The sequence below is a fragment of the Gadus macrocephalus genome, chromosome 13, assembly GCF_031168955.1.
Source record: "Gadus macrocephalus chromosome 13, ASM3116895v1".
Classification (NCBI taxonomy): domain Eukaryota; kingdom Metazoa; phylum Chordata; class Actinopteri; order Gadiformes; family Gadidae; genus Gadus; species Gadus macrocephalus.
Genome location: NC_082394.1, coordinates 8576575 through 8601146, shown reverse-complemented (window position 1 = coordinate 8601146; position 24572 = coordinate 8576575). Strand labels below are relative to the sequence as shown.

The 24572-nt window shown below is 47.4% G+C and overlaps 2 protein-coding genes across 2 annotated transcripts; both read right to left on the bottom strand.

Annotated features, from left to right (window-relative positions):
• Positions 1-247: 247 nt before the first annotated feature.
• podxl2 (podocalyxin-like 2) lies at positions 248-11373 on the bottom strand. The gene is made up of 13 exons (XM_060068903.1): positions 10910-11373; positions 8853-9181; positions 8212-8533; positions 6817-6938; positions 6413-6602; positions 5942-6082; positions 5644-5816; positions 5447-5521; positions 4468-4624; positions 4282-4343; positions 3428-3607; positions 2875-3036; positions 248-2489 (listed from the first exon to the last, which is right to left on the bottom strand). The coding sequence occupies exons 1-13, from the start codon at positions 10956-10958 to the stop codon at positions 2430-2432; spliced, it is 2022 nt and encodes a 673-aa protein (XP_059924886.1). The 5' UTR covers positions 10959-11373; the 3' UTR covers positions 248-2429.
• A 227-nt stretch (positions 11374-11600) lies between these two features.
• Positions 11601-24429, bottom strand: mcm2 (minichromosome maintenance complex component 2). The gene is made up of 20 exons (XM_060068902.1): positions 24338-24429; positions 23274-23458; positions 22723-22895; positions 22431-22564; positions 22007-22145; positions 21403-21500; positions 21006-21127; positions 20473-20680; positions 20070-20204; positions 19605-19796; positions 18390-18483; positions 17594-17672; positions 16741-16912; positions 16157-16283; positions 15772-15884; positions 13871-14038; positions 13688-13762; positions 13136-13318; positions 12400-12555; positions 11601-12175 (listed from the first exon to the last, which is right to left on the bottom strand). Exons 1-20 carry the CDS (start codon positions 24341-24343, stop codon positions 12065-12067), a joined length of 2670 nt encoding a protein of 889 aa, XP_059924885.1. The 5' UTR covers positions 24344-24429; the 3' UTR covers positions 11601-12064.
• Positions 24430-24572: the final 143 nt, after the last annotated feature.

The following is a 24572-nucleotide window of genomic DNA, read 5'->3' as shown; positions in this document are numbered from 1 at the left end:
GAGTTTCATCTAATATATTTGTATATTATCTTACTATATTTGCTTGTGTCTTGAGGAGCTGTAGCTCTTGCTGGTAGAACACAATTGCAAGGCTCAGGGAGAAGACTTTCAACATGTTAACGTCTTGTTAGACGCTATAAGGGTTTGAATGTAAGCATAATAATTCATGCAGCATGTGACATCTCTGCTTCAGTTTTACACAATACTGGTGTAAATAGTAAAGAATGAAAAATACAACTTACAAAACTTTAAATGAAAACAATCGCTTCCAGTAATGAGCAAACACAACTAGGTTTCTGATATATATTTTTCATGTTTAACTTATTACCTGGACAAAAGCAGATGATGCATGTATTTATAAAAAATGAACTATGAAATCAATTTAAAATAAATTTGGGTAACCATGGCGATAATCTCATCGGACAGCCAATGAGCGGAAGGCCATTATGCAGATACATGTTGGGGTGATCGAAAGGTTAAGCTCTGAAACACGTGCACGACATCAGGCATTGCTAAAAACGCTAAGAGGCCACAGCGAGCAGATCACCGGTTGCTGCACCGGCCTGTAGTCCATCGGCGGTTGTTTGGGTCATGCAGAGCACTGGAGTCCGGCTGCAGGACTCTCCATGGGTTTGAACTCAACACAAGCTGAAAAGGCTACGATTGGTTCAGAGTAATTAGTTGGTTCACTTTGCACATCGATAATTTGCAAGCGCGTGAAAGAAACCTTTGAGAAAATGTTGCTGCAGACAAAAAGAAACATAGTATCTTCCTGGTTTTATACATTGGGTAAGCTGACGACAGCAACGCTTGTCTTGCTACATTGATCTCTGATTTAATCGACATTGCTGGACCATAACATTTGTGCTAAATAGAAAACGGAACCGGGTCAGCCTCCAGAGTCCAGTTGAGTGTAATGAAGCCACCTGCACATGAAGAAGCACTTCTAGGCCCTGGACAGGAACATACAATCAGATTAGGCTCTGCATTGAGCAGAGAACGAGACCAAAAGTTGCTTGGCAAACCATAAACTGGGTTCTTTTTAAGGTTACACTCCATCCCCAGAAACAGCAGGCTATCTCTCCTCAGAACATTAAGCGTAATCTAAGCAAAATAAAAAGGTAGCCTCACTATTTGACGTGTACCACAAGGCCGGTAAATACGTATTGTCAATACTAGCAGCCTTTAAACCGATGACCAGTAAAGTGGGTGGCATACGTACAGCTTGCATAGCGTAGCAAATTGTAGCTACATGGCCCAGCTTTAGCACCAAGCATAGCATTGTGTATCTATAGCCGGCGGCTATAGCCCGCAGCGTAACATATAATAGCTACTTGGCCCTGCTACAGCACACAGTGTAGCATAGTGATGCTACATTGTGTGCTGTAGCATGTGGCATTGAGTAGCAACACGTAGCGTCATGGCCGGGCTAAAGTACGTAGCATAGCATCACTTAGCTGCATGGCTGGGCTATAGTACGGATCAGGACATTTGAAGGGCCTGGGCGGGTGGGCAGTGTGGACGCCTGGATGCAGAGAGTGGGGCCGAATGGTACGGACGACATGTGACTTCACTTTAGAGGTCACCAGCTGAATGCAGTTGCCATGCCAACATTATTAAAGAAGCATCAAAAGGCTTCCTGGGTTTAATATAGCGGTCAGAGAGGGCATTGGAGGTGGAGGGCCGGCTCCTTCAAGACACTTTCAGCGCCAGCAGTAAAAGGACCACGCAGAGTCGCTCCCGGAGGCCAGGGGCCAAATGATTGGTCGAAGATGTGGGAGGAGGAGTTGGTGTCACCCCCAGGCGGTCTCGGCGATGATGAGGTGTCAGGTCCAAACCCATCTGAGAGTTGAGGACAGCACACTTCCAATGCAGATGCTTCAAGGTTGACACCTCGCAAAACCAGTTAACCAATGGGAACGTTCCCATGTGTTGTCGTTAACCACCAACCCACCTGTTAGGCACTCTTTCCTTCAATGTAAACACTCTGAGACCTGAGCCCAAAGCACACGGAGCGCACATTTTGCATCACATTTGTAGCGTGACCCAAACAAGAACTACAATCGTAAGGTTTTAACAGAGCAAAGCACAGAGAGCATGCATGAGGCGGGGTTGTGTTTTTACACTCGCCTCAAAGGGACTCAAGTCTATGTTGGATGCTAAAAGTTCAAACAATTAAAAATGTGCTTTAGGCACTACACTCTACTTTAACTTTGATAGAACCTCTGCGACAATGACTTCCTGTGATGTCAGTGACTCCTCCTCATGACCAGCTTGGTTCAGTTGTGATTGGGAGACACATCCGTCTATTATTCATCGTCTCTCTTCCTTCTCTTGTGTTCAAATATTTTTTACCGATATGAGACGTCCCCCATTTCATCCTCCCTCTCTTGCTCTTCCTCCTCCCTCTCTTCCTCTTCCTCTGTCTATCAGAGATGGGTGTCTTGCTCCTCTTCCTCCTCCTCACATCCTGCTTGGTTAACGAAAACCTAGAGGGGAATAAACAAGAAACATTACCAATAATCCTATCAGAAACGTGCCGAATCTTTAGTATACATTCAAATAATACCATACCTATTTAAAGGCTCTTATTTGACCCCCAGATGCATTATGGGTAGATCAGTGGGCCAGTTGGTACAGTCCAATGGGTACAAGGGTCGGCTGATCTACCCATCAAACATTTGGGTCGACACTCCTACTTCTGATGTCAAACTGGATCGATTTTTGAAATGGCTCATTTTGAAGACTGAAATATACCTGGAATTAAAATAGGGGTTCTTTAATTAATTCATCCCCATGGACTGGGACACGGCTACAGACCCACAAACACTTGTGGGTCTGTAGACCCACGAACTGTCCCAGCATGTTACTCACCTGCCAGCGGCTGCTGTCGGCCTCGCCCCCTTCACGACTCCCCGCCAGCCCATTGGTGCTCGCCTTCTTCTCCTGCATCTCAGGCTGGCTGTCATTGGTCACGTCCAGGGTAGGGTTGTCATGGCAACCGTTCTCCACAAAATGAAGCTCCTCGGCTCGAGACTATTTGGGGGGGGGGGGGTTGTTACATGGGAGAGTGTGTGTCTTAGTTTATGTGCTAGTAAGTGTGTGACTGACTCTCTGACTGACTGACTGACGGACTGACTGACAAACCTCACAATTGTTAGTGCTTGGTATTTGGTTCTATGAACATCCTTACTGTACCGACAGCGATATATTGTTTCTCTTTCTTCTGACAAAGACACTTATTGCAAGTCGCTGTGGTTAAAAGCGTCTGCTAAATGCCCTAAATCTAAATGTAAATGACTGACTGTGTGTGTGAGTGAGTGATGACAGTGTGTGAGTGTGTGAGTGTGAGTGTGAGTGTGAGTGTGAGTGTGAGTGTGAGTGTGTGTGTGTGTGTGTGTGTGTGTGTGTGTTAATGTGTCCCCACCATTGTCTTTGAGGCCAGGAGCCGTCTCTGCCAGCAGATGTATCCCAGGCCAGAGGAGATGATGAGCAGGCAGACTGAGCCAATGATCAGTAGGACTACCAGCAGCTTGCTGTAGTCCCCCCTGCTGGCAGCTGGCTGTACTGCACAGCTGCTGGCTGCCCCGAACTCCAACACACCAAGCTGTATGCAAATTCACACACACATATATATATATATATAACATATACCCCAAGCTGTATGAACACACAAACACACACATTAAATATAAATATACTGTATGTATACTTTTTATATTTATACTTATATTTATGTATTCACACACACCAATGTCTGTCTGTCTGTCTGTCTGTCTGTCTGTCTGTCTGTCTGTCTGTCTGTCTGTCTGTCTGTCTGTCTGTCTGTCTGTGGACAGACCGACAGACTGTCCACAGTTTGTGACATTTTACTGTATCTTTATAATTGGCTGTAGTCAAGAATGATTTGTTTCCCTGGTCTCTGTTCACTTCCTATGTTTTAGGTTTGTTCTCTCTCTGTGTTCGAACGGCCCGTCTCCTGTTGGATTCTGGGAGTTTCAAGGACAAACAGTTCTTGAAACTCCGTCCGTCCGTCCGTGGATGTGTATCTGGGGCTGGGTGAGGCTGCACACCTGGGCACTGGTTAGACCAGCCATCTCCACACACACTCAGGGAGAGATCTCCTTCAAGGCAACATGGAGCACTAGGCCATGTATCGTTCCTTGCAAAAACGTTCCATGAACCGGATTTTCCACACCAACACCCTGCACCCTTTGTTTGGAGGAGCCAGCAAAAGTCACCTAGGTGGGGTGTAGCATGGTCTTTGGCTCAGTGTGTTACCTGGATTAAACTCTTTCGAACCTCTCCCAGCATCTGAAGCACCTCTTTAGTAGCGATCACACCTGAAACATGCCAACATAATATAATATACATATCTGTTATGCATATGTATGTGAATAGCGTGTTGTAGGGGTGTAATATGAATATGAATGGTGAGTTGTATGTGTGTAATGTGCATGCTCGTACCGTGGTTGGAGGCCACGTTCATGAGCAGCTGGGGCTGGTGGTGGTTCGGTTTGCTGAGGTATAACACCCAGGATTCTTCAGGGCTGCTGAGCCTGCGAGCGAACACACGCTCCATCAAATCCAGTAGCCTCACTCCCTGGTCTGCACGGAACTCCTCCTGCACACCAAACACGCACACGCACGCACGCGCACACGCACACGCACACACACACACACACACACACACACACACACACACACACACACACACACACAGGGTTTGGGAAAGGTTTAATTTTAGTCAACATCGTGCAAATGCCCTGCACCCATTTTCCTTAACGAGACAACCACAGCATTAATGAGCCGGTCACAGCCCTAACGAGCCAATCACATCATTAACAAGCCAATCGTATTGTCTTGTATAAAGTGGCGTAGTTTAGTGCCGCCTCATTGGAGCTGTGTCCGAATACTTTTTTTGTAGCCTCTTTTAAAGGTTTCAGTTGGCTACATCTTAGCTACTTTATCCTTTATTACACATTTGCGGGGGAGGGGGGTAATGATACTACCAGTGTGTAGCACCCACCAGGGTGATGCATGGATGCCAGTATGGGCTAGCCGCTAGCACACAGTGGACAGCCACTGTGACAGCCTATCTCTGTCCCAAGGTATCTGGGATATAACAAAGGCAAGAGGGTTGAGCAGCCCTTACTGTCCCTAACACCTCTTCCACCACCAACTGCTCCCCCATTCAAGGAAAGACCAGGACCAGCCCTGCTTGGCTTCCGTAGAAACCATTACTGCTATGCAGGAAACCATAGGGATAAATATAATCATCTCTCATCTCTAATAGATATATATATATTATATATATATATATATATATATATATATATATATATATATATATATATATATATAGTATATATATAATCAACTCTGAACACAATTCTAGCCGATGGGTATTGATACAATTTTGATACAATAATCTTCCTGGACTCACGCAGTTCATGTTGTGGCTGATATTTAGGAAGACGTAGCCACGGCCCGCTAACTCACTCCAGTCCACACACACCACCTAGTGGCCAGAAAGAGAACCACAAGGAGGAGAGGAGAGGAGGGGAGAGACAGGGAGAAGAAATGTTAGCAAAGCAGTTATCTGTCCGTCTGTGAGTCTGCCCCTTCTGTGTGTGTGTGTACCTGTTGGGCCTTCAGCAGTTCGTCTAGGTGAGCCTCTGTCAGGTGGAGCTCTGTGACTCCGCCTCCTCTAACCTCTGATCCCGGAGCCATCGTTGGCGTGGTAAGTCCCAGCAAGTCCCAGGAGAAGTCTGTGGTATGGGGGAGGAGCCTCGGATTCTTGAAGTCCTCGGATTCTAGAACACCACACGCCAATCATTAAACACCGTCATCACATCATGAACCAAATACCCTTAATGCACTACCTAGGATACTACGCACGCACGCACACGCACACGCACACGCACACGCACACACACACCTTCCTCTGTCTCCACAGCTGGCTGCAGGGGCCCTCGAGTTGGGGCCAAGCCCACTTCGGGCACAGTGGGATTCAGGGTCAAAAGGTCCAGTTGAGAAAGTCCTGTCTCCTCGTCTTCCTCCTCGTCTTCCTCTTCCTCAGCTGTTAAACAGAAGGAAGAACAATCTAAAGTACTTTCTGATCTCACTGTGCATCTCACTGTGTGACTCGCTATACACTAACTATATTCTCTTAAATGCCTTTATCTATTTGACTATTCTAACCAACCCACACCTCTACTAATGCACCCCTCTAAAACTGTTCACTATTCTATGTGCAACTATTTTAACTAAGTATTAAAGTAGTATAGAAGTTAGCTGTTTAGAATGGTTACCTCACTAACTATGTGCTACTCTATTGTCCACACTTTTAATCCACTGGTGCCTGCCATCCAAATAAAAGTGTGGTCGTTTATCTCCTCAGAGGAAGTACCTCTTGGAACGTCAGACCATGCGAATCCCACCAGCCCGAAGTCCGTCCCAGTCTCCGTCTCCGTGGTCTCCGTCGCCACTGGACGCAGGGAAGAGGAGGAGGACGCGGGTGTCGCTACGGTAACAGAGTTGCGGAAGATTCCGTTTCCACTGGCCTGCTCCTCCCCCTCCCCCCTCGCCACGGGCATCACCTACAGAACAACATGAGTAGGCTACCATCAGCACTAGTTATAACTGTAGTAGTGATTAATGTAGTAGAAGTAGCATAAATAATATTATCAGTGATTATTAGAAATCCTTTTAAAGTATGAGCAGGAGCATTATTATTCGTGCTACAAGTTGCTCAAATCTTGAGATGAAGAACTTGATGTGACCAGTTTAAAAAGAATGGCCTGTGCTCCAAACCTCTGAGACAACGGCAGCGGGTATCTCCTCCAGCCCAGGGTGGTGGTGCCTCCCTGGGGGGGACTGGTCAGCTGGCCTAGGGCCAGCATCGGGGGAGGACTGGGGGACAGATGGACTGTAGCCTGGCAAACACAAAGAGACACGTCAGAGACTATGAGTCTCCCCTAATCGTTCTGGGGTTGGGGGGTCGGTCATGTGTTTGTGTGTGTGAAGGGGAGTAGATAGGGGAGAATACTGGAGAGAGAGAGAGAGAGAGAGAGAGAGAGAGAGAGAGAGAGAGAGAGAGAGAGAGAGAGAGAGAGAGATCATGCAGGCGAGGAAGAGACAGAGCCCAGATGTCATGAAAACAAATACATGTTCACTGAAGCACCGTCCTAGAACACACAATGGAGTATACCTACCTTGGTCTGGATATTACTGCATCTAGAAGTTTCAGCATGGCAGTGAATGAACTCTAAGAAAAAGCCTGTAGAGCCCTTTACACAATCAAATCTAAATTTTACAACATAAACATACCTATCTCAATCTGGTGCAAATTATTCAACAGTATAATACAGCCTATCGCGCTGTATGGAAGTGAGGTCTGGAGTCCACTCAGTGCACATGACTTCACTACATGGGATAAGCATCCAATAGAGGCCCTACAACGCATGTAGGGCAGATTAGGTCGTTACCCATTGGCTGCAATACCTATCCAAAAACTAGCACTAAAATTCTGGATGCACTTAAAATGTAGTCCCAAGAATACACTTCATTTTGAAGCACAAGAAACCCAGGAACTGAACCTTGACAAGAGTCCCCTGTGCCAGCTGGTGCTGAAGCTAACTAACACACATCGAGCTCAGTCCAGCACTGTTTCCCAAACACCAATTAGAGTCAACTAAATAATTAATCAAGAAAAATAAGACTATTTGGAACATTGGACAAACCAAACCTCAAACCAAAGTAGAATGAATTCCTATCTGATCCTGAACAGAATTACGAATTGGCAGACTATCTCCTCTCTGTCAGAGATGTGAAGCAGAGACAAATCCTGAACAAGTACAGGCTCAGTGACCACTATCTTGCAGTGGAAACAGGCAGACACAGAAAGACCTTTGTTGCCGAGGCAGAGAAGGTTGAGACAGAGGAGCACTTCCTTTTATATTGTAGAAAATATGAAATTTTAAGACAGATGTACTTTTGCAGAAATGGAACATAAGGACAAAATTGAGGGAGAGAGAGAGAGAGAGAGAGAGAGAGAGAGAGAGAGAGAGAGAGAGAGAGAGAGAGAGAGAGAGAGAGAGAGAGAGAGAGAGAGAGAGAGAGAGAGAGAGAGAGAGAGAGAGAGAGAGAGAGAGAGAGAGAGAGAGAGAGAGAGAGAGAGAGAGACCTCCATAATGGTTGCTTACTAACCAATGAACGCGTCCAGATCGGGCCGCGTGTAGTTGCTCTCCTCCAGGTCCTCCCAGAGCTGAACACCTCCATCTCGCCCCTCTTCCCCCCCAGGCCTTTTCTCCCAGCCCTCCTCCTCTCTCTCGCCTCCTCCTCTCCTCTCCCTCTCCTCTCCGTCCTCTGCTCGTTCTCTGTCCTCGGTGTCCCCTCCGTAGAGTCCCGACGCCTCCAGGGAGGAGTCCGCGGCCCCCGGCCCGGCCCGGGGCTCCGTCTCTGGGTCGGGGGAGTCGGGCGTGCCCCGGAGCTCCTGGGTCTCATGGGGTGGGTGGAGGTGGACCATCCTCTGGAAATGGACGGGTTTGAAATCCTGCTTGTCAAAAATGAACTGGATATCCATTACACTAAGGCCCAATCCCATTTCTACCCCTTACCCCTTCCCCTTACCCCTCCTCCTTGTTTTGAAGGGGTAAGGGGAAGGGGTAAGGGGTAAGGGGTAGAAATGGGATTGGGCCTAAATCCCTCAGCAGACGGTTTCATCCAAAGCCACTTAAAATTAAGTCATTGTCTGAATTTCCGCATTAAGTCACTTTTGATAAATGCATCTGTTAATTGACTACAAATAGTATAATATAGAATGAATCTGTAAAAGGCTTGATCCCCACCTCCATCACCTCCACTTCGTCCAGCGTGTTTTCTGCAGTGGTCAGTGCGGCAGGGGCCCTGGCTACGCCCCGGAGGGGGTTGTTCTGTGTCGTGTTGGACTGAGAGGAGGAGAGGGTCTTGGCCTGGGAGGACCGAGCCGTATCCTGGACCTCTGGACGACTCATGTCGTGGACCAGATGGGGCTGGGCCAGGACTAACTTCTGGACTAGCTGACGTCGGGGTCTGGCTAACTCCTGGATTGGAAGAGTTCGGACTTTGGACAGCTCTTCTTGGTGGGCCCTGATTGGCTGGGGCCCTGTGAGAGGCTCCGCCCCCCCTGTGACCAGGCCTGAGGAAGAAGAGGATAAAGAGATGATGATAGTTTTTAACGAGCTTCCCAGAGTCTGTTGTTCAACATTTTGGTTTGATCAAATGTGATTAATTCTTATCGGTACTGTTGTGTATGTGTCAATTAGTTCTGAATCAAATCTAAAAATAAAACATGTTCTGTGTATCTTCCTATTTATTCATTAGAACCCTTCATCTATTTTTATATTGATGCATTCTGTTATTTATCCATCCATCTATTCATCCATCTGGTTCTCTGCCTATTTGTCTGTCGTTATCCGTCTGTAATCATGGTCTCAGACGAACCGTCTGCTTGTATCTCTGTCTGTATTTCTGGCTGCATCTCTGTTCTGTCTGTTTCTCTGTATCCCTGTCTGTCTGTCTGTCTGTCTGTCTGTCTGTCATACTCTGGTTTCTTCTGCTTGATTTTCCTATCTCTCCTCTGTCTATCTGTCTGTCCATCTGTCCCATCATGCATCTCTTTGTCCATTGTGCCTGGCTACACAGATGGTCGTCTGGATGACCTCAACAAACAGATTATAATGTCATGATGGGTTGCAATTTAACATAATAACTTAGAGATGGTTAAATTGAGGTATTCGTTTATAGATTGTTAAATTGAGGTATTAGTTTATAGATGGTTAAGTTTAGGTATGAGGTTAGAGATGGTTAAGTTGAGTTATTAGGTTAGAGATGGTTACTTGAGGTATGAGGTTAGAGATGGTTAAGTTTAGGCATGAGGTTAGTGATGGTTACGTTGAGGTATGAGGACTTCTACATTATTAGGTTTTACAAGATTTATCTTCTTCCAAATACTGTGCATGTATCCTCCCCTGTCTGTCTGTCTGTCTGTCTGCATTAGGGATTCATCCAAAGCCCTGTAGATATGTGGCCCCTGATCAGCTTATACCAAAACATACACACACACACACACACACACACACACACACACACACACACACACACACACACACACACACCTCCCCAAATCTTTCTAAATCGGGTTGGGGGTTGGGTCTGTGTGTGTGTGTGTGTGTGTGTGTGTGTGTGTGTGTGTGTGTGTGTGTGTGTGTGTGTGTGTGTGTGTGTGTGGAGGGGGGGGAGATAGGGGAGAATAATGGGGTTTGCAGGAGAGGTTTGAGTGTGTGCGAGAGAGAGACAGAGACAGAGACAGAGACAGACAGACAGACAGACAGACAGACAGACAGACAGACAGACATAGACACACAGACAGAGAGAGAGCGAGAGAGACACGCACACACACACACACACACACACACACACACACACACACACACAGAGACAGAGACTGGGTTTTGCGTTTGAAGGACAGGTGCAGATGAAGATGACAAGGTAGTTCCCGATACGGTCAAATTGAACTAAAACTTTGTTGAATATTTACACGGATTCCGGAAACCCCCTCGCCCTACTAAAATGGTTTAGCCACATCGCGCCAACCCGTATCTTATTATAATGCTGCAGTCCCGTCTCACTTTCTGTGTAAACACTGCAGTGTGCGCGCTGCGTGCCACCCCGAACACATCCACACATTAATCATTATAGCATTGCGATATATTCACACGCACGCAGGCCTAGATAATACAACATGGGCTAAAGAAAATCTGTTTTTCACACGGCGTCATGCTTGTCTATGAAATGCGGACACAATTAACGACTACGAGTTCATGCATTGCCATCTGGCGATCCGTATAGCGAGGTTCAGACTCACCGATCAGCAGCATCTGAAAGAGCGCCGTTAAACCGGCGGCGGACGGCATCCTCACGGGCTGATGATGCCGTTGATATCGGAGCTTGTGGTGGTCAACGAGGATGAAAGACAAGTCAAGGGTACGTCATTCTCGTCACCACGGCCCTTCTCTAGACCCCGTTCCTTGGCTTCCCTTACGTCTGGTATCTGACTGTCGGCTGACAGAGCGGAGTACACACCTGGTTTGCCGAATATATCAAGACCAGCGGTCCACGTTCCCTCCTCCTTTGAGCTTCAGGGTGGAATTAAGACCAGAAGGTTAGAAACCCCTGAGTCTGGGATGTGAACGTGACGCAGCACAGCACGATAGGCTGTGATTCACCCGATCAGGACTTGATCCAAAGAAGCGGTCTGCCCAGACTGGTTAGTGTGGGTGGACGGGGGTGGGGGGGTCCACACTGCCATTGCAAAGTAGTGTAAATGTAATATACTTCACCATGTCAACTTACTTGATAAGATATCCCAATTATTTTAGTTAAGATGCCATTAAGATTTAGTATGTGTACAATGTAGTGCGGGCATGTACCAAGCCCCCTGCGGAGACGCCCCTAATCACAATAATCTGCATTGTTTTGCTGAGACATGTTCAGATGTGCAGAAGATCGAAGGCTTTATTGCTCCGAAATACCAAACAATGAGAATAAAAGCAATGTCACTGCATAGAAATTATTTTATTATCTTCAGTTCAACAGCTAACGTTTTACTAAACATATGAACACATAACATTTATTTTCACCATGTACAAGCAAACTTTTGTAACATTTCATAGCATTTTTTTTTACTACGTTCATCATCTTGCTCATTTATTGTAAATACGACTTAAATGACTTTGCAATTATTTATTCAGCTGATGACACAAAAGGGGTTAAACAAGCCGATTCATTCAAAAGGGTAGTATGGAGTGAACGCTCATCACACATCGCAGACAAACTAACCAAAAACAACTTCTGTAAGCGATTTGACAACAATGTTATTTTTCAAGGAGACTTCGCGAACGGAGGGGTTCTGCTCCTTCACGGACCCCATTTTTGGAAACGTTTATCAAAAAATACACTACGGAAAATGTACACGTATTTACAAGCAGCGGCCAGCGGGTAACGGACGTCTCCCGAGTGTCTAGAACTGCTGCTGGATCAGCTTCTTCTTGGCGTCGTGGGAGAACCGGTTGGAGGTGAAGAGCTCACTGTCGTAGAAGGAGGACAGGCTGTGGATGTTGATCTGCCTCGCCTGGGGGGGGAGAGGGGGGGGGAGAGAGTTGGGTCAGGACAGTGTGACCACTACGGCGCCACTCAAGAGGGCTTGGTTTTCTGTAGGCTGCAGCTCAAGACTCAAGCAAACTCCCCACTCCTTCTGCCATCGAGGCCCGCCAGCGGACGTTCTTCATTCGACCGTCATAGCCAACTCTCCTCAGCTCAAGTGCATTGATGTCGACGGTCTCTGAGGCGACGTACCTTCTCCTGCAGGTCCTTCTCGGGGACCTCGACGACGTCGCTCTGCGCTCCGTACCGGTTCCTCTGATAGGCCATCTGCTCGGCCACCAGCTGCTTCAGGATGAACAGCAGCAGCTCGTTGTTGTCGCGTTTGAAAGCCAGGTAGCGCGCAAACGTCTGCAAACACACACACCGACACAATGAAACAAATGCAACACTGCAGTAAAGACTGGAGGTTGTTGTCCCAGAAGCTCACCTTTCTCATATTCCCTCTTCACGCTAGTCTAGCACTCTGGAAGAGCCTCCTCTCTATCCTCAGGGTTACTTTAGACAACTCTCCATCCTCCTCATCATGCTCATCATCATCCATATCGTGACTAACTCCTCTTCATCAAAACCAGCTCCTCAACTTCGTACTCCTCACCTCCATCGTGGTCCTCGACCTCATCAGTACCATGATCACCACGTGGTCCTCGACCTCATCAGTACCATGATCACCACGTGGTCCTCGACCTCATCAGTACCATGATCACCACGTGGTCCTCGACCTCATCAGTACCATGATCACCACGTGGTCCTCGACCTCACCAGTACCATGATCACCACGTGGTCCTCGACCTCACCAGTACCATGATCACCACGTGGTCCTCGACCTCACCAGTACCATGATCACCACGTGGTCCTCGACCTCATCAGTACCATCATCACCACGTGGTCCTCGACCTCACCGATACCATGAACACAACGTGGTCCTCACCTTGCGCATGCTCCTCATGACGCTGAACTTCTGCGTGTCGATGAAGCTCTCCAGCATCACCCTGATGGCCATGTTCACGTCGTCCTCCAGGACGTAGTCCCTCAGGTGGATGCGGGCGTGGGCCTCGGCCAGGCGGATCATGGACTCGATGTGACGCACCGTGATGGGGATGCTGCCCGTTGCCTGGGGTTAAACGGAAACAACTTTAGAAACACATCTCAGAGCGGTTGTCCATTCGTGTAGGCTAGAGTGGCAGAACACAACGTCTCCCAGAGAGTGACGGGAGAGAGAGAGAGTGAGAATAAGCTGATCAGGGGCCACACATCTACAGGGCTTTGGATGAAACCCTAAAGCAGACGGACAGACGATACATGCACAGTATTTGGAAGAAGATGAATCTTGTTCCAAATAATTCAACCACCTCTCACCTTAACTTGACCATCTCTAACCTCATCCCCATTACCTCAACATAACCATCTCTAAACTAACACTTTAACTTAGACATCATTTGAAACACCATCTCCCACAGTTCAGTCTGTGTTGGAGGCTCACCATGGACTCCTTGCGGAGTTCGCTGTAGATACGGGCCACCTTGTCCTGGTCCATCTGATTCAGCTTGGGGTGGATCTAGAAAACAACAAGTAACAAACCGTTAGAAAACAACACAATGGACACGTGCTGATGCGTGTGCGTGTGCGTGCGTGGGTGTGTGTGTGTGCGTGTGCGTGCGCGTACCTTCTCCTTGGCGTATATGATGAACTTCCTGAGCAGCTCCTGGGGGATGAGGGGGACGTCTGAGGAGTTGGGGAGGATCACCTCCTCCAGGCCCGCCATGCCGCCCTCCTTGTTGCTGGGGTGATGCTTGATGTGGGAGCCCACCACGAAGCGAGCCAGCATCTCATCCTACAGAGACATGTGGACAATAGAATATATAGAGACGTTCTTGTTTCATAAATTGCATTTAATTTAAACCGGAAACCCCATCAGATCTATTTATCAAAAAATAGACCTATAGAAGTTGTTCAAGACGAGCAGTTTACACATCTGGTTTACTTAAAGCCAAAAGCAAAAATACAGATAAACAAGAACAGACATATCGTACAGGTAAGCAGAAAGTAAATCAATTTTCAGATGACAGAGCATAATCCAAGTTTTTTTTTGCAAGTCATTCCATATGTATAGTGCATATCAAAAATATAAATCCCATCTCCATGCTCAGGAAGATCACTCAACAGTAAATATAATCCAAAAAAATGTGCTGTTTAACAGCACTAATACAACACAGGGCACTGTGGTCAACAGCACTAATACAACACAGGGCACTGTGGTCCACAGCACTAATACAACACAGGGCACTGTGGTCCACAGCACTAATACAACACAGGGCACTGTGGTCAACAGCACTAATACAACACAGGGCACTGTGGTCCACAGCACTAATACAACACAGGGCACTGTGGTCCACAGCACTAATACAACACAGGGCACTGTGGTCCACAGCACTAATACAACACAGGGCACTGTGGTCCACAGCACTAATACAACACAGGGCACTGTGGTCCACAGCACTAATACAACACAGGGCACTGTGGTCAACAGCACTAATACAACACAGGGCACTGTGGTCAACAGCACTAATACAACACAGGGCACTGTGGTCAACAGCACTAATACAACACAGGGCACTGTGGTCCACAGCACTAATACAACACAGGGCACTGTGGTCCACAGCACTAATACAACACAGGGCACTGTGGTCAACAGCACTAATACAACACAGGGCACTGTGGTCCACAGCACTAATACAACACAGGGCACTGTGGTCCACAGCACTAATACAACACAGGGCACTGTGGTCAACAGCACTAATACAACACAGGGCACTGTGGTCAACAGCACTAATACAACACAGGGCACTGTGGTCAACAGCACTAATACAACACAGGGCACTGTGGTCAACAGCACTAATACAACACAGGGCACTGTGGTCAACAGCACTAATACAACACAGGGCACTGCGGTCCACAGCACTAATACAACACAGGGCACTGTGGTCCACAGCACTAATACAACACAGGGCACTGTGGTCAACAGCACTAATACAACACAGGGCACTGTGGTCAACAGCACTAATACAACACAGGGCACTGTGGTCCACAGCACTAATACAACACAGGGCACTGTGGTCAACAGCACTAATACAACACAGGGCACTGTGGTCAACAGCACTAATACAACACAGGGCACTGTGGTCCACAGCACTAATACAACACAGGGCACTGCGGTCCACAGCACTAATACAACACAGGGCACTGTGGTCAACAGCACTAATACAACACAGGGCACTGTGGTCAACAGCACTAATACAACACAGGGCACTGTGGTCAACAGCACTAATACAACACAGGGCACTGTGGTCAACAGCACTAATACAACACAGGGCACTGTGGTCCACAGCACTAATACAACACAGGGCACTGTGGTCAACAGCACTAATACAACACAGGGCACTGTGGTCCACAGCACTAATACAACACAGGGCACTGTGGTCAACAGCACTAATACAACAGCCTAACTTGCAAGTCAATCTGGATAAATGACCCCATGTAAATGTTACAGTGCGGGCTTGTTTTTACCTGAACAGGGTCCACAGTGTCTCGGACAACACACAGCACGTCAAAGCGAGACACGATGGGCTCCGTCAAGTCCACGTTCTCAGAGAAGGTCAGCGAGGGGTCATACCGCCCACCTGGGAACACAGATAATCAGCACCTCCGTTACACCACAGGGCCAATCCTTTCAGTTACACCACAGAGCCAATTCTCTCCTTTACACAACACCTCCCCATTACACAACAGAGCCAATCAACTGCTCCGTTACACCACAAAACCAATCAGCATGCTCTGTTAAAAAACACAGCCATTTCATCAGCTCTGTTACACCACACAGGCAATCAGCACCACTGTTTAAGTCCAGTTCCAAGCTGTGCGGGAGGGTGTATTTATGAGAGTGAGTAAGTACCTATGGGGTTAGAAGCCGCGATAACAGTGCAGCGGGCCTGCAGTGAGGTGACGATGCCGGCCTTAGAGATGGAGATGCTCTGCTGCTCCATCGCTTCGTGGATACTGGTCCTGTCTGCGTCATTCATCTGTTGGGGGGGGGGGGGGGGGAAGAGGAGAGACAGAGACAGAGACAGAGAGAGAGAGAGAGAGAGAAGAATATTGTGTGTTATGATGTGGATCTGATAAAATTCCCTCAACAGATGACCAAACTTTTTTTTTATATATTTGGGATCAGGAGAAGTTCTACCACCCCTTTGGAGGTCAGAGCACAGTGCACTGCCTCCAGACATGTTTTAACACCAAGGGAACTATTTAATCAAAGCTTTCAACACATGTTTCACTAAAGATTGAAACAAAAGTAACATTTATGTCACGCGTTGTACCGCACCTCCCGTTCTCTCACATCCTTTGAGCAGCGTTACAGTTAACAGTCCCCAGATCGGGACGAAAAACCACATACCGAGAACAACGAGACAAGCAGGATACACAGCGTTTTCCCCCGAACAATGTGAGCATGTGCAAGAGTAGCAGGCGTGGCCTCACCTTGTCGAACTCATCGATGAGACACACGCCGCGGTCTGCCAGCACCAGGGCCCCGGCCTCAAGGGTCCACTCCCGGCTGACCGGGTGGCGCTGGACGTAAGCCGTCAACCCCACCGCAGACGCACCCTGGCCCGTGGTGAACACCGCCCGGCTGGCAACTTTCTCCACATACCTGCGTCGATAAACACAACTTAACATTCTGAACCCCCACGCACCATAACATACTGCTGCCACACCCCCACACTGCACCCAAACACACTCCTTAACATAGTGCACCCTCACTTAACATACTGCACCCACACACCATAATATACTGCACCAACAGACACACCCTCAACCCTTAACATAGTGAACCCTCACTTCTTAACATACTGCACCCACACACCATAATATACTGCACCAACAGACACACCCTCAACCCTTAACATAGTGAACCCTCACTTAACATACTGCACCCACACACCATAATATACTGCACCAACAGACACACCCTCAACCCTTAACATAGTGAACCCTCACTTCTTAACATACTGCACACACACACCATAATATACTGCACCAACAGACACACCCTCAACCCTTAACATAGTGAACCCTCACTTCTTAACATACTGCACCCACACACCATAATATACTGCCCCAACACACACCCTCAACCCTTAACATAGTGAACCCTCACTTCTTAACATACTGCACCCACACACACACCATAATATACTGCACCAACATACACACACCCACACTCCTCTGGGGAACACAAAGCCCCCTTTTTCAAGCAGACACTAAACACAGGACTGTTGGTTTGGCTCCAGCTTATTCTCATGATTCTCAATGGAACTAACGTTGTACCTACTTAAGGAACTGGGATTTAGCCGTTCCTGGGTCTCCACAAAGCAGAATGTTGATGTCTCCGCGGACCTTGTGTTTACCACCTTGGGGAGGGGGAGAGAGGGATAGGGGGGGGAGAGAGGTTGGTTTAAAGCAGTGTTGTTTTTGGCAGGCATTTTCGATTTAGTTTTAGTCTTAGTCTTTTAGACGAAATGCTTCTTAGTTTTAGTCATTTCTATCTTTGAAAGTTTTAGTCTAGTTTTAGTCTGACGAAAACTCCGTGTGCCGTGTGCGTGCAGGCGCAGCTGCGCGCGAGCGAGGCTTTTAGTGTGTGATGGGGGCGTGACTGTTAGGACAAGCAGCTGGCTCCATTTCTGATGTCTGAGCTCTTGATTGACATTGCACGCATATTATAGTTGGCGGGAAAAAAGCATGTTTTGAAACTTTGTTCGTCCACTCACTAACAATTTAGTCTCGTCTAGTTCTCGTCTGACGAAAATGTCTACATTTTTCGTCACATTTTAGTCTTTATATGGCTTTGGTGACGTTCGTCTTAGTCTCATTTTCGTCATGGAAAAAAGGGGTCTGACGACGTCATTTTCGTTTTCGTCTTGCCTGACGAAAACAACACTGGTTTAAAGGAGGAAGCTGATAAGAACGTCCTTCCCACAGTCAGTATCAGGAGAAGTGGAATGGAGAGATGGAGGCGGTCAGTTAATAGGACAGCAGGAGAGATCGAGAGGGTCTGAAAGAGGAAGAAGAGGCGGGGGTTGAGCTTGACAAGGAAGAGTAGTAGTGAAGGAGGAAGAGGAGATGGGTACCTGGGTTCTTGGGCTCTCCTCCAAACAGAGCGAGACCCAGGGCTCTCTTGATGTCTTCGTGGCCATAGATGGATGGCCCGATGCTGGCGAACACCTGTAGGAGGGGAACACCAACGTGAAACAGCGCATTGGAACCCTCCTTTTGGATTGGCTATCAGCATTTGGTAGCTGCATGGACTGAGTCATTGTGCTTTCATCTTTGGGCCAATAAAAGATGAGATGGTTCGACCAGACACACATTATTTTTTCCAATTAAGAATTCAAGTATAGTTGGTTAATTTGTTTTATATGATCAGCAGTAAACCGGGTAGTTCCCTATATTGTTATAACGGCAAATTAACAAAAACTCCAATCTGTTTCCAGGTGTGCGTGTACAGTGTGAATAAAGCCCTGTGTGTTTCCAGGTGTGCGTGTACAGTGTGAATAAAGCCCTGTGTGTTTCCAGGTGTGCGTGTACAGTGTGAATAAAGCCCTGTGTGTTTCCAGGTGTACGTGCACAGTGTGAATAAAGCCCTGTGTGTTTCCAGGTGTGCGTGTACAGTGTGAATGAAGCCCTGTGTGTTTCCAGGTGTGCGTGTACAGTGTGAATAAAGCCCTGTGTGTTTCCAGGTGTGCGTGTACAGTGTGAATAAAGCCCTGGCCCCTGTGTGTTTCCAGGTGTGCGTGTACAGTGTGAATAAAGCCCTGTGTGTTTCCAGGTGTGCGTGTACAGTGTGAATGAAGCCCTGTGTGTTTCCAGGTGTGCGTGTACAGTGTGAATAAAGCCCTGTGTGTTTCCAGGTGTGCGTGAACAGTGTGAATAAAGCCCTGTGTGTTTCCAGGTGTGCGTGCACAGTGAATAAAGCCCTGTGTGTTTCCAGGTGTGCGTGTACAGTGTGAATAAAGCCCTGTGTGTTTCCAGGTGTGCGTGTACAGTGTGAATAAAGCCCTGTGTGTTTCCAGGTGTGCGTGTACAGTGTGAATAAAGCCCTGGCCCCTGTGTGTTTCCAGGTGTGCGTGTACAGAGTGAATAAAGCCCTGTGTGTTTCCAGGTGTGCGTGCAGATTGAATAAAGCCCTGTGTGTTTCCAGGTGTGCGTGCAGATTGAATAAAGCCCTGTGTGTTTCCAGGTGTGCGTGTACAGAGTGAATAAAGCCCTGTGTGTTTCCAGGTGTGCGTGTACAGTGTGAATAAAGCCCTGTGTGTTTCCAGGTGTGCACTTGTCGTCAAGCTCACCCGCTCGCCGATGCGCTCGTCCTTGGACAGCGCCATGATGGCCTTCACGTCCTCGTCTGTGAGCGCTCCCACGGCAACGCGCTGGTCACGGCAGGAGATGTGATTAGCCAGGATGACGGTGGCGAACACGGGGAAGCCATTGGCCATGTTGAGGGAGCCGTCGTAGTTGTTGTGGTAGATCCCCGTCAGCTCCTGACCACGCGGTTAAATTAAAGGTGTACTCAAAGGTCACGTTAAATTGACGTGCAATCAAATAATGATATGATCGATTCGCTATTTAACACAAAAGATAAGTTTGAAAAATGTAGCGCAAAAATACAGTCCAAAATGAAAGAATCATTTAAAATCAAGTTTATTATCAATGATAGTCATTAAACAGTTTAGAACACGGATAACGTTAAAAGATTTTTCCAATAAGAACTTAAAAAATGGGTAAAAAAATGTCAACATGAATGCGTGACTCACAATCTCATCCCCAGGCCTACAGTGGTCCACCAGGTCAGCCAATAGGATGGCGTCTTTGGAACGTGGGAGGCGGCCTGCCGCCACCTTGCCAGGACTCTCCTGGATAGTGATCCGCTGGTAGTTCTGGTATACTGTCTGGAAGAGAAATGTGATCGATTGAGTTATTAAATACAAAGAAACAGTAAATTACGGAAAACATTTTGACCCCAGACAGGCATTAAAACATATAGGTTGAACAAAGCGTTTATTTAACCTTTATTTTAAAAGGTTAAATATACCAAGCTTGAAAGGAAAATAAATAGCAAATAGGGATGTTAACAATGAACCGTTTTTTTGCATAAAAGTGAAGTGTCAAAATACTAGATGAGGTAAAGCATGTAGTGTAAACTTAGAGAGCCAGTACCTCCTCCATGTTGATGTCAAAGGGCCCCATGGACTGACACTCTGGGCAGGAGCCGGGCTTCACCTCCTGGTTCTGGGACTGGAAGAAGGGTCCCAGGACGAAGTTGCACTTGTTACAGTTGTACTTGACCATGGCTAGCTGCGGCAGCACCCCAGTACAGCTGGTCACCACCCCGCTGGTCCGGATCAGCTGGTTCAGATGCAGCTGCCTGCAGGAACACAGACTTGGGCTTTTAGTCTGAAATCAAACTTCTGAAGGAAGAGGAGGGCAGGGGCTTTTATTTTGAATTTTGGCAAACTGTAGAGCCAATTTTTTATTTTGAAGCTGACAGACGCGAGAGGGAGAAGGGGGATACTAGCAAGAAAATCAAATGAAAGAGCTGAAGTGTTGATTTCTTATTCAGAATCGAGAAGGGAGAGGCAGGCAGGATATTTTTACCAATAACCAACCAGTACGGAGAGATAATAATACTTTATATAATGAATTATTCACAAGTGCTCACAAACAGATCATGTTCAAAGTGCGTGTCTCACCTGAGTGAGCGCAGCTCCTCTACCAGTGGCAGGTTACAGATGCGGACATGGATCTGGTGGGCGATGCGGTCGTATTTGGGGAACATGGCCAACACCACCTCCTTAGCCGCCTCATCAAAGATCTGACATCACACACAGAATATATGACTACAAAGACAACAATTTAACTAATAAACCAGTGTTTACAACTGTGTTACACAACTACACACATTCCGACTAATATACAAGTAATTTTCCACACAGTTTATCCTTTAGAACTAAGATAGTATGCAACTAAATAACCAGACATATGTAACATGGTTTTGATAATTGATGGTGATATTTTTTGTGAATTGGTTAATTAAGTGATAACCAAGTAATGACTTGCGGCTGCTTGATGGCCTGGAGACAGACTCACCTTGAGCATCTCTGTGGGGGCCTCGGGAAGGAAGTAGGCAAGCACATGTTCTCTTGCTGCCAGGTGTTCATAGTTCACCACCAGGCTCTCCTTGTTCTCTGGAACACACACACACACACACACACACACACACACACACACACACACACACACACACACACACACACACACACACACACACACACACACACACACACACACACACACACACACACACACACACACACGATATTTAATAGATTGCTACTGCTGTCCAAGTTTTTGTTTGCCAATTACTAGCTGACCCCTGATCCCCGACCACATTATTGGTTGTTACAAACAGGAAGCAAAATAAATTAAACGCTGCCCCATCGGACTTCAGATTTTGATCTAGAGAATAGTTTGTGATGCTACTCTGACCCCTACCTGCTGCTTAATGACATGGATCTGATTGGGTAGATAAGAGCATCCGACGAATGGCTAAATAGTAAAACAGTTCAATAGAAAGGGCTGTTTCTAGGACTGTATACACTACAGTGACTGCCCAGCAGCCAAATTCTGAACTCTACAAACGTTTTTTATGTTTAAAGACGGTAGATCAACCACAGCACAGAGGAGCTCCTACCTTTGCACATGTCGCTGATCTTCTCCTTGAAGACATTGTGTCCGTTCTCGTCCACGTGGGTCCGCAGGAAGTTCCTGAAGCGGTGGTAGATCTCCAGCCGGGGGGCTGACATGGACACCCACTCCCGCACCGTGTGGCCCTGGAGCAAGGCAGCAGCAGAGGGTTGTCAGACACAAACCCAGCAGGCTGGGAAACTGTTGTGGTTTGGCTACCGCTCCACTAGAGAAGAATTGACCCCGAGGTCAAGGATCAGCCAACCAGGTTATTATACTCTGGAGTACTTTAATCCATTCTGCCAAACAACACACTTCGTAAGTCAATGCAATGAAAAAGTGGTATGGCCACTGATACCGGAGACTTACGTTTTTTAAGTGATCCAAACTACATTACCCAGAGTGCACCAGGTTAACTTAACAGAACAGACCTTCATGTCCTCCAGGTTCTCTATGCTCTCGATCATCTCCTCGTCTTCTCCGTCCCCGGCCCCGCTGTCCGCTGCCCTCTCAGCCAATCGCCTCCTCCGAGCTCCGGGACGCTCGTCATCCTCATCTTCGACATCTGGAGGTGAGAATAGAAAAATAAATAAAACAAATGAATAAATAAACCCCCTGCTCCACTCGCACCGGATGGTAGGTTCAGGCCTCTCCGCTCTACTCCTCCCTCACTGTGGAGGAGGGCCTCATCCTCCATCCTCCGCTCTCAGCCCTGCTCCTCACCATAGAGCAGTCCCCTGCGGAGCCGTCCACTGAGGCCCTGCTCCCGGTCCCTCCTGCTCATGGCCTCCTCGGCAGCAGCCCGGGCTCCGGGGGAGAGCTCCGACAGCTCGTCCTCGTCCAGGTCCAGACCCTCCGCCTCGTAGCGGTCCAGTTCGGGGATGGCTCGGTAGTCCCTGGGGGACGGGGGTGGGAAGACACGCTTTACCAATGGGACTTGTTTTAGTAGTATCATCGAAACACCTTCAAAACAATTATTGGGAAAAGCGTAACAAACCCGTAGTCAAATCGCCTGCGCTATCTATTCCTCCCTCACCCCTACCTGCCATTTTCTGATCAACTCCGGTCTCCATCCTCCTCCCCCGTCTCCCTTCACCCCACCCCCCTCCCACAACACCACACATCCATCCATCCATCCTTTTGATCGATCGCCTCCCTCTTGCCTTACTTCTCTATCCCTTCCCTCCACCAACTCTCTCTCTCTCTCTCGGCTCAACGTTTATAAATAACCCCACACGCACAGTGTATCCCGCACCATCTCACTCCTGCCTCACCTCTCCATCCCATCACCGATCAGATCATCTCCGTCTCCCTCCTCCTCCCCAGGCAGGGCCTCCCCCAGCAGCCCCTCAGACTCGTCCTCAAAGGGGGGCAGGTCCCTCCCAGGGCTGGACGTCATGTCTCCCCTCCTGGGGGCCCGTGTGGGGCTGGTGGCCATCTGGAACGACTCTGAGGAATCCTGACCCGTCCAACAAACAAAATATCATAGAGACACATCAATACAGATGAGGCTTTTATAGGCTTTAGGAGCACAACCAAGTACTTATAGAACATGTAGCTATATAGAAAAAAACTCCTGGACTATATGATAAAGAGAGAGAATGTGTGAATTCTCTCCCTTTTAACCCATCCTATACGATGAGCAAGGTGAAGTGGGCTGCCTGCCTCACAGGGTACCACCCAAAACCTGCATGTCCTTGTGGTGTGGGAGGAAACCAGAGCACCCACGTGAACATGCTGATTACATACAAACTCCGCACACATAGGATCGGCCACAAAGCACTTGTCCCTCTCCGGTTCTGAATCCTGCGAGCAATACTGGCTCCATAAATAAAAAATACAGTCGTATAACTAATCAACCTGTGTGTGCGTGTGTGTTCAGTTGAAAGATAAACACACACACAGTTAATCGAATAAATGAAGTAAACGATCGTATCGTATCGATTATGGGTAACGTTTAGGTTAAACTATGAATAGATGGCACGAAGCACATGGCGAGGAGTGGAGACATAATGTTAACAAAAGTTGTGTTAAAAAAGTTGTAAGCTAAAGTTGTGTTAAGTAACTAAGCGGTGAAGACATTGATTCATCTTTTATTGTATAAAGTATTAAGTCTTCAAATACAACAACCTGTTGGCTTGGACCCCTAATAAGTTTGGTTGGTACAGTTCAGTTGTATTTTCTTTGTTATGATAAATACAGGCCAGTTCGGCCCATATACATAAAACAGCCATGGACATTATAGCCAAAGGGTAAGTATATTAACTTTATAAATTCATACACTGTCAAAAAGGCTATATATTGGTTCGCTATGTTGTATTTTAAATGTTTTACTCACCGCCATTGTGTGTGTGTCTGGAGTAGTCAGTGACTTGCATCCGATGACGCCTCCCTGCCTGGACTGAGTTTTCGCGCGAAACAACCACGTGATTCACAAAGCCCGCGAAAGGTTATGAATATTCAATGAGAAAGTTCAGGAACAGCGTTCTCATTGGCCAGTGACCACAAAGTTGGGCGGTGCTTCACATGAGTTGATTTTATCAGTGAACATTTCCCGGGAAATCAGCAGGCTC

Bases quoted from the DNA above. Each gene is read 5' to 3' on its own strand.
- mcm2 (XM_060068902.1), bottom strand. The intron at 22,146-22,430 runs GTCTGTTCTGTT...GCCTTGCTCCAG, and splicing joins AGAACCTGGAGGACATGAAG to GGCCACACGGTGCGGGAGTG. The intron at 16,284-16,740 runs GTGAGGCCACGC...CCCCCCCAACAG, and splicing joins TCATCGATGAGTTCGACAAG to ATGAATGACGCAGACAGGAC.
- podxl2 (XM_060068903.1), bottom strand. From the start codon at position 10,958: ATGCCGTCCGCCGCCGGTTTAACGGCGCTCTTTCAGATGCTGCTGATC. The intron at 9,182-10,909 runs GTGAGTCTGAAC...CTTCTTCCTCAG, and splicing joins CTTTCAGATGCTGCTGATCG to GCCTGGTCACAGGGGGGGCG. The intron at 6,939-8,211 runs GTTAGTAAGCAA...TGTGTTTGCCAG, and splicing joins CGATCTGGACGCGTTCATTG to GCTACAGTCCATCTGTCCCC.